This window comes from Schistocerca gregaria, chromosome 10 (assembly GCF_023897955.1).
Source record: "Schistocerca gregaria isolate iqSchGreg1 chromosome 10, iqSchGreg1.2, whole genome shotgun sequence".
Classification (NCBI taxonomy): Eukaryota; Metazoa; Arthropoda; class Insecta; order Orthoptera; family Acrididae; genus Schistocerca; species Schistocerca gregaria.
The window spans coordinates 171,936,697-171,947,127 of NC_064929.1; the positions used below are offsets into that span (position 1 = coordinate 171,936,697).

Genomic DNA, 10,431 nt, shown 5'->3' on the forward strand with positions numbered 1-10,431 from the left:
CGGGGCTTCGAATGCTAATCTTCCTTCTACCTTTCAACTTAAAATAAGTTTATATACGAATACAGTAACTTGTTCTCAAAAGAACAGTTACTGTTGATGACCGTGCAGCTTTTCCCTGGAGTAAATGATGACTAACTGAAAACCTCAGCTGCCGACAGGTGTTGTTGATATACCTCGATGTGGACAGCTGAAAATGTGTGCCCCGACCGGGACTCGAACCCGGGATCTCCTGCTTACGTGGCAGAAGCTCTATCCATCTGAGCCACCGAGAACACAGATGAATAGCGCAACTGCAGGGACTTATCCCTTGCACGCTTCCCGCGAGACTCACAGTTCCAACTGTGCACAATTCTACATATGTATTGTACATTTGCCCAACCACTCATTACTCGCCCACGCATTGGCGATTCCCGTAAGAGTTTGGGCAACCTGTGCGCATTCGCACAGACGAAGTTCAATGGCTGGGTAGCCTTTAACTATATATACGAAGAATTGTGGACAGTTGGAGGTGTGAGTCTCACGGGAAGCGTGCAAGAGATAAGTCCCTGTAGTCGCGCTATTCATCTGGCTCAGATGGATAGAGCGTCTGCCATGTAAGCAGGAGATCCCGGGTTCGAGTCCCGGTCGGGGCACACATTTTCAGCTGTCCACATCGAGGTATATCAACAACACCTGTCGGCAGCTGAGGTTTTCAGTTAGTCATCATTTATTAAAATAAGTTGTTCGGCATCCAGTCTGCTTTCAGTCGGGAAGCGGAGCTTGGCTCCTGCATTCCGCTGCATTACTAAGAACCAGTTGGCGCGGCATGCAACAGGTCTGGTGAAATTCAATTCTTTCGTCTTGAACCCCAGCCGCAGGCCTAGAAATGCGAACGGGCACCAATCAGGACGAGTCTCGCTCGTCTCTGGTGGTGGGGGCGGCTGAGATGAGGCGAGATTGGGATTCCAGCTGAGGCAGTCGCATTCCAGGGTGTGCGGTGGCGGCGGTCGGGATACACTGGCTGCGACGTGACTGGGGGCGGGACGGGTGGGGTGGGGTGGGGTGGGCAGAAATGGTTGACTGGGGGGGGGGGGGATATCGATATCTGCGGAATGGCGGCGGCGTGTTTACGGCGTGGGGGTCGGCGGTAGCTATGCGGGCGGCGCGCTGCCGAAACACGGCGGCGAAATTTCTCAGGGCCCAGATGACGACAACGCTGATGGAAACCAGGCCTGGAACGCAATTCTTAATTTACGATTAACCTCACCGCAGATCCAGTCCTTAAAGAATCGAACTGAAAAGTATAAACTAACTGCACACGTCTCATTACAAATAAGTTAATAAGGTAAATACACTTCAGGACAAAGAAAGACGCACCACGAAGGAACTAGGCGAATGGTACCGAAATCGGTGGATGTTATGGAAATGATTACAGTTTCAAAAAAATTGTACGATTTATTTAAGAGAGAGAGAGAGAGCTTCACAAATTGACCAAGCCAATAATATGTTGGCAGACTTCTGGCCCTCATGCTATCAATTATTCGGATTGTCACTGATTGACACTGTTGTTGGATGTCCTCCTTATGCGTATCGTGTCAAATTCTGTCCAATAGGCGTGTGAGAACATCGGAAACCCACACTGGTTGAAGAAGGCTGGTCGTGCGGTAGCGTTCTCGCTTCCCGCGCCGTGGTTCCCTGGTTCGATTCCCGGCGGGGTCAGGGATTTTCTCCGCCTCGTGATGACTGGGTGTTGTGTGATGTCCTTAGGTTAGTTAGGTTAAGTAGTTCTAAGTTCTAGGGGACTGATGACCATAGATGGTAAGTCCCATAGTGCTCAGAGCCATTTGAACCATTTCAAACGTTCTCAGTTGGAAAGAAATCTGACAACCTTTCTGGCCGAGATAGGCTTCGACCGGCAAGAAGACAGGCAATAGAAACTCTCGCAGTGTGTGGGCGGGCATTGTCTTGCTGAAATGCAAGCTGAGACTGGCCTGCCATGAAGTGCAACAAAACAGTGTGCAGAATATCGTTGCTGTACCGCTGTGCTATAAGGGTGCAGCGTAAGACAAGCAGAGCAGCCCGGCTATGAAAAGAAATGGCACCCCAGGCCATGATTTCTGGTTGTCACAGGGCGTGAGGCAGGTGACAGTCGGGTTGGTATACCACCAATGTTCGGCCCATCTCTAGACATGGCTATTGGGGCTCGCTTCGAATTGGAGCTCACCACTGAAGACAGTTCTACGCCAGTCAATGAGATTCCATTTTACGGCGCGGAGTGGCCGCGCGGTTTGAGGCGCCATGTCACGGATTGCAAGGTTCGAGTCCTCCGTCGGGCGTGAGTGTGTGTGTGTTGTTCTTAGCAAAAGTTACTTTAAGTAGTGTGTAAGTCTAGAGACCTATGACCTCAGCAGTTTGGTCCTTTAGGAATTCACTCATATTTGAACATTTTGAACATTTTTGAGATTCCATTTCATTTCATAGGTCGACTCCTTGACTCCTTTGGTGTTTATGACACGGCATACCGCGACCTATATGAGCCAGAATGATATAATTTTGTAAGTACATTCGGTCATACATGCGCATAGTGTCTGCAAAAAGGGCTGCGAAGAGAGTTAGCAGGATAGGAGTAATGTATTAAAACTTCTTGCCTAATGCTTAGGTTCCTGAGCAAGAACCGCCAAAATATAGCAGGCGATAAACTTCTTTCCTTCCATCATTTCTGCCGGCTGGTGTGGCCGAGTGGTTCTAGGCGCTACAGCCTGAAACCGCGCTACCGTTACGGTCGCAGGTTCCATTCCTGCCTCGGGCATGGATGTGTCTGATGTCCTTAGGTTACTTTAGGTTTAAGTAGTTCTAAGTTCTGCGGGACTGATGACCTCAGATGTTAAGTCCCATAGTGCTCAGAGCCATTTGAACCATTGTTTTGTTCCTAAATTTCGTTCGTGTATCAGTTACTAATACCTAATTGTTGTATTTGGTTCTGTCACAGAATCATTTCTTCGTCTGGGAATTAATTTCATGATTCTCTTGCAACAATGCGCTACAATTTTGCAAGCAACAGAAGCAAAAAAAAAAAAAAAAAGCGCCAGAGGAGGAATCGAACTCGAGACCTCCAGCGTAAGGGTCCGAGTGCTAACCGTGTAGGCCAGACGGCGGCTCTTCAATGAACTAACATTTTATACTCATAAGGCACCTAAGAAACCTTGGATCGATTTTTCTCGGGATTTTCCTGGTAGTTCGTCCTAATATTTTAAGCACGTGAGGTAATAGGGGTCCTCCTTCACGACACAAAACTTCGCACAAATCCCGGACCCCAGGGTCGTGCCGTCTCCTTGTAAGACCACTATCAGAACAATAGCAACATACTGACATTTAGTAAGAGAGAAAGTTCGTACTGTTTTTCGGCAGTTTGGTTGGCAAAGTTCTACTCATCGGTGGCAGTTGGATGGCCACAGACACAGGTAAACAGCTACGCTGGTTCGGTATATTGCTGATGATGAGGAGCGCCCTGGGTCCGTGCTAGGCCGGCCGCAGCTAACCGCGTTCCGCCGGCTGAATTATCGCTCGCCACAACTTGTAATGGAGTTATAATGGCCGGCCCTGCGGTCGGTTCAGCCGCACTCTGAAACCCGGCGGTGGGGCCGCGCCAGGTGAGCGAACAATTGACTCTCCCCGCTGACTCTGTTACGTAGATGGGCATCGCACATCCATAGGAACGCACAGTGACAGTCCTGTGTGGCTTATCAAACGAACACCGTGGAGGACCCACACGAAGAATCACGCCGGCAGAAATGCCAAGTATTACACCGTGCACAGCGTGAAGGAGAGATTCTAAACGGTACTCTAGTATTTTCATGCCTAAACGATATGTGGACTAAAATTTCGTCGCACAACTGAACACATCGCTCTTAACGGAGAAAAGATCGACAGACCTAAACGCGGTTTCAGTAGCACCTCATGGAAGAGCTATACCACCGTTACTCGTAACAGTATATGTTAATTATCTCCACTGAAGAGCCAATAAAACTGGTAAACGCCGGCTTGCGTGGCCAAGCGGTTCTAGGCGCGTCAGTCTGGAACCGCGAGACCGCTACGGTCGCAGGTTCTAATCGTGCCTCGGGCATGGATGTGTGTGATGTCCTTAGCTTAGTTAGGTTTATGTAGTTCTAAGTTCTGCGGGACTGATGACATGAGATGTTAAGTCCCATAGGGGTTAGAGCCATTTGAACCATTTTTGAAAAACTGGTAAGCCTGCCTAATATTGTGTAGGTTCCCCGTGTGAATACGCAGAAAGAGCGGCAACACGACGTGGCGTGGACTCGACTAATGTCTGAAGTACTACTGAAGGCAACTGACACCATGAATCCTGCAGGGCTGCCCATAAATCCATGAGAGTACGAGGGAGTGGAGCTCTCTTCTGAACATGACGTTGCAAGACATCCCAGATACGCTCAATAATGTTCATTTCTGGAGAATTTGGCGGCTGTCGGAAGCGTTCCTGGAGCCACACTGTTCTACACGTGTGGTACGTCGCATTGCCCAAGTCCCTCGGAATGCGCAAGCGACATGAATGGATGCATGTGATCAGATGGGATGCTTACGTACGTGTCACCTGTCAGAGTCGTATCTAGACGTATCAGGCGCCCCATATACTCCTACTGCACACGCTCCCACAATTTCCCCACTTTGAAACTAAACGCGTCGGACCAGGCAACATGTTTCCAGTCATCAACAGCCGAATACCGCTGTTGACTGGCCTAGGAAAACGCTAAAGCTTTGCCTTCACAAAAGAAGACGAAGTAAATATTCCAGAAGTAAATATTCGAGAACAGCTGCCAACATGAGGAACGTAGATGTAAATATCCTCGGAGTAGTGAAGCAACTTAAACCACTTAATAAAAGCAAGTCTTCTGCTCCAGAACCAATTAGGTTCCTTTCGGAGTATGCTGATGCATTAGCTCCGTACTTAACAATCATATACAACCGTACCCAAAGACTGAAAAGTTGCAGAGGTCACATCAATATTCAAGAAAGGTAGTAGGAGCAATCCACTAAATTACAGGCCCATATCGTTAACGTCGATATGCAGCAGCATTCTAGAACATATATTGTGTTCGATCATTATGAATTACCTCGAAGAAAACGGTGTGTCAACTTGGGTTTAGAAAACCTCATTCCTGTGGAACACAACTAGCTCTTTACCCACATTGAGTGCTATTGACAAGAGATTTCAAATCGATTCCGTATTTATGGATTTCCGGAAGACTTTTCACCCTGTACCACAAAAGCGACTCGTAGTGAAATTGCGTGCTTATGGAATATCGTCTGGATTTGTGATTTCCTGTCAGAGGGGGCACAGTTCGGAGTAACTGACGGAAAGTCGTCGAGTAAAACAGAAGTGATTCCTGGCGTTCCCCAAGGTGGTGTTATAGGCCCTTTGCTGCTCCTTATCTATGTAGACGATTTAGGGGAGAATCTGAGCAGCCGTCTTCGGTTGTTTGCAAATGGCGCTGTCGTATATCGACTAATAAAGTCGTCAAAAGATGAAAACAAACTGCAAAACGATTTAGAAAAGATATGCGAATGGTGAGAAAATTGGCAGTTGAACCTGAATAATGAAAGGTGTGGGGTCATGCACATGAGTGCTAAAAGGAACTCGTTAAACTTTGTTTACACAATTAATGATTCTAATATAAAAGCCGTAAATTCAACTAAATATCTAGGTATTACAATTATGAACAATTTAAATTGGAAGGAACACACAGAAAATGTTGTGGGGAAGGCTAACTAAAGACTGCGTTTTATTTGACAAGACACTTACAAAATGTAACAGACCTGCTAAGGAGACTGCCTACACTACGCTTCTCCGCCCTTTTTTAGAATACTGCTGGACAGTGTGGGATCCTTACCAGATAGGCTGACGGTGTATATCAAAAAAGTTCAAAGAAAGGCAGCACGTTTAGTATTATCGTGAAACATGGGAGACAGTGTCACAGAAATGATACAGGATATGGGCTGGGAATCACTAAAAGAAAGGCGTTTTTCGTTGCGACGGAATCTTCTCACGGAATTCCAACCACCAACTTTCTCCTCTGAATGTGAAAATACTTTTTTGACACCGACCCACATAGGGTGAAACGATCACCACGATAAAATAAGGGAAATCAGAGCTCGTTCAGAAAGATATAGGTGTTCATTCTTTCCGCGCGCTATACGCGAGTGGAATAATAAAGAATTGTGACGGTGGTTCGATGACCCCTCAGGCAAACCCTTAAATGTGATTTGCAGACTATCCATGTAGATATAGATGCTGTCATGAAGGTTACACGAGGGAGCCTTCGGCTGCGAAAGTCCATATTGATGATGTTTCGTTGAATGGTTCGCACTCTGACACTTGTTGGCGGTCCAGCGTTGAAATGTGTAGCAATTTGCAGAAGACTTGCACTTCCGTAACATTTAACGATTCTCTTCAGTCGACGTTGGTCCCATTCTTGTAGGATATTTTCCGACCGCAGCGGTGTCGTAGTTTTGATGTATTACCAGATTCCTGATATTCACTGTACACTCGTGAAATGGTCGTATGGCAAAATCCTCACTTAACGGCTACCTCGGAGATGGTGTGCCCCATAACTGCCCCTGGCACTGGTCTTGTATAGGCGTTGCATATCGCAGAACCATCTTCTGCCTGTCTACATATTTCTGCGTTTGAATACGCATGTCTTTACCAGTTTCTTTTCGCTTCGGTGTATTACATTAAGTCAGAAGCTTCATCAGGCATTTGGGAGATGACGCGTATCTGTTAAGTAGGTAGGAACGTCAGAAGACAGTAAGATTTGCAAAATAAACGTAAGATATTGTGCATACATAGAAGACTCTTCATCTATATATACAAATTTATAATTGCACTATCCATGAAAAATTTCTGGAAAGTGTAGTTACCGTCAAGTGTCTAGCAGTAACCATGTGGAGCGACCTTAAGTGGCACGATCACGTAAGACAAATAGCAGGAAAAGGTGACGAGACACTAAGATTCATAGGAAGGACAGTAAGAAAATGTAAGTCATTCACGCAACGAGTGTATTACGAAACACTTGTTTGACCGATTCTTGAGTACTGCTCATCAGTCTGGAACCGTTAGCAGATCGGATTAGTAGAACAGATATATAAGATCCAAAGAATAACGGCGCACTTCGTCACGGTACCGTTTAGTCGATGGGAGAGAAGATCAGCGCCCTCCGGTGGCAGATGTTACAAGACAAGTGTTTTGCGTCACGAACAGTCCTGCTATTGAAGTTGAGAGAAAGTACGTTCCGGAAAGCCGGAAAGAATCGGACAACGTATTACTTCAACATTCGTCTCGAGAAGTCACCACGACGAAAAATGTCGAGAATTTATATAAGGAGCATTAAAGAAGAAACGAGCCGGAGGCATAGTTACAGAGACCAGTACGTGTATGTTAAAAGTATTGACCCTGACCGTTAAGACCCATGTCCCACTGCGACACAAAGTGGTAAACGACTGTTTCATAAAATTCACGGGGCTGCGATGTTAGCCAGATCTGCACGTGCAACTGGACGTCGCCGTCCACACGAGTGCAGGAAAGGTTATGCTGACGTTCTTCTTTGACCAAGATGACCCCATCTGATTCATTACCTGCAGCACGGGACAAGAGTGAAAGCGCAGCGTTACTCGCAAACCTTGACCACACATCTCCTAGCGATCAAATCAAAACGACCAGGGAATCTCACCCGTGGGGTCATTATTCTCCACGACAATGCAAAGCCTAATACGGCCAACACAGTCGCGGCACTACTGCAGCAATTCAAATGGGAGGTTCTCGGCCACAATCCATACAGTCCGGATCTCTCCCTGTGATTAGGCCATTTTTGGTGTCCTTAAAAAGGCTCTGAGGGCAAACGATTCACCTCGGGCGACGACACCCAGCGCTACGTGCGGAACGCAGCCCCGGGAATTTTTTAATCAGCCACTCACCGTTTTGTGTCGCAGCGAGACAAGTGTCTCAATAGCCAGGGTCAATACTTATAACATACAGGTACTGGTTTCTGTAATTACGCTTCTGGATCGTTTCTTTTTGTATGCCCCTTAAGCACTACTGGCCATTAAAATTGCTACACCAAGAAGAAATGCAGATGATAAACGGATATGCATTGGACAAATATATTGTATTAGAACTGACATATGATTACATTTTCACGCAATTTGGGTGCATAGATCCCGAGAAAACAGTAACCAGAATAACCACCTCTCGCTGTAATAACGGACTTGATACGCCTGGGCATTGAGTCAAACAGAGCTTGAATGGCGTGTACAGCTACAGCTGCCCATGCAGCTTCAACACGATACCACAGTACATCAAGAGTAGTGACTGGCGTATTGTGACGAGCCAGTTGCTCGGCCACCATTGACCAGACATTTTCAGTTGGTGAGAGATGTGGAGAATGTGCTGGTCAGGGCAGCAATCGAACATTTTCTGTATCCAGAAAGGCCCGTACAGGAGCTGCAACATGCGGTCGTGCATTATCCTGTTGAAATGCAGGGTTTCGCAGGGATAGAATGAAGGGTAGAGCCACGGAGCAGTAACACATCTGAAATGCAACGTACACTGTTCAAAGTGCCGTCAATGCGAACAAGAGGTGACCGAGACGTGCAACCAATGGCACCCCATACCATCACACCGGGTGGTACGCCAGTATGGCGTTGGCGAATACATGCTTCCAATGTGCGTTCACCGCGATGTCGCCAAACACGGATGCGACTATCACGATGCTGTAAAGACACCCTGGATTCATCCTAAAAAATGACGTTTTTCCATTCGTGCACTCAAATTCGTCGTTGAGTACACCATCGCAGGCGCTCCTGCTGTGATGCAGCGTCAAGGGTAACCGCAGCCACGGTCTCCGAGCTGATAGTCCATGCGAACTGTTCGTGCAGATGGTTGTTGTCTTGCAAACGTCCCCATCTGTTAACTCAGGGATCGAGACGTGGCTGCACGATCCGTTACAGCCATGCGGATAAGATGCCTGTCATCTCGACTGCTAGTGATACGAGGCCGTTGGGATCCAGCACGGCGTTCCGTATGACCCTCCTGAACCCACCGATTCCCTATTCTGCCAATAGTCATTGGATGTCGACCAACGCGAGCAGCAATGTCGAGCAATGTCGCGCTACGATAAACCCGAATCGCGATATACTGCAATCCGACCTTTATCAAAGTCGGAAACGTGATGGTACGCATTTCTCCTCCTTACACGAGGCATCACAACAACGTTACACCATTCAACGGCGGTCAACTGCTGTTTTTGTATGAGAAATCGGTTGGAAACTTTTGCTAATGTCAGCACGTTGTAGTAGTCGCCACCGGCGCATCCTTGTGTGAATGCTTTGAAAAGCTAATCATTCGCATATCGCATTCGCATATCTTCTTCTGTCGCTTAAATTTCACGTCTGTAGCACGTCATCTTCGTGGTGTAGTAATTTTAATGGCCAGTAGTGTAGATAACACAGAGGCTTACTCTAAATTGGAACGAGCATGAGGGGATTATGATAGGGAAGGCAAATGGTCGAATGTGGTTTGTTGGGAAAATTTCCTTAAAGTGTAGTTTACATGTGAGAGAAGCCACATACACGATTCTAGTGAGACCTATTCGTGTGTACTGCTTGAGTTTTTGGGAGACATTGACGCAATTCAAACCCGCGCTGCTAGATTTGGTACCGATAGTTTCGAGCAACACACAAGTGTTACGTTCGTGCTTCTCGAAGGGGCAACTCTGCAAACAAGGCAAAGTTCTTTTCCAGGAACACGATTGATTTATAGAACGTGCATATGACGCTGACTGCAGAACGATTCTGCTGTCGCCTGCATACATTGCGCGTACACAGCTACTCTATTGATAACAAACGGCTGGAGACAGCGTCTGCCGTAAAATATGTAGGCGTAACTATCCACAGCGACCTGAAGTGGAATGACTATATAAAATAGATAGTGGGAAAAGCAGAGGCAAGTCTCAGATTCATTGGAAGAATCTTAAGGAAATGTAACTCATCCAAGTAAGAAGCTGCTTCTAAGGCGCTTGTTCGTCAAATTCTTGAGTATTGTTCATCTACATGGGCTCCCTACCAGGTGGGACTGATAGAGGAGATCCAACGAAGAGGGGCGCGTTTCGTCACGGAATCGTTTAGCTGGCGAGAGATGCTAAACAAACTCCACTGTCAGACGTTACGAGAGAGGCGTTCTGCATCACGGAGGGATTTACTATTGAAATTTCGGGACAGCACTTTTCAGGAGGAGTCGGATAAAATATTACTTACCCCCAAGTACATTTCATGTATTGACCACGAGGAGAAAATTCGAGAAATTAGAACCAATGCAGAGGTTTACCTACAACCATTCTCCCCACGCACTATTTACGGGTGAACTAGGGTTTTAGGGAT

At 46.8% G+C, this 10,431-nt stretch overlaps 1 protein-coding gene and 1 non-coding gene across 2 annotated transcripts in view; one reads left to right on the forward strand and one right to left on the reverse strand.

The window, feature by feature from the left end:
* LOC126293229 (serine/arginine repetitive matrix protein 1) overlaps window positions 1-924 on the forward strand; it is a 71,343-nt gene extending 70,419 nt beyond the window's left edge. Inside the window, exon 7 of the mRNA XM_049986350.1 lies at window positions 746-924. Within this exon, the coding sequence (XP_049842307.1) occupies window positions 746-924 (179 nt within the window). The remainder of the gene's footprint in view (window positions 1-745) is intronic.
* Window positions 199-273, reverse strand: Trnat-cgu (transfer RNA threonine (anticodon CGU)). Its single transcript has one exon. It is a non-coding gene; the product is annotated as a tRNA-Thr (tRNA).
* Window positions 925-10,431: the final 9,507 nt, after the last annotated feature.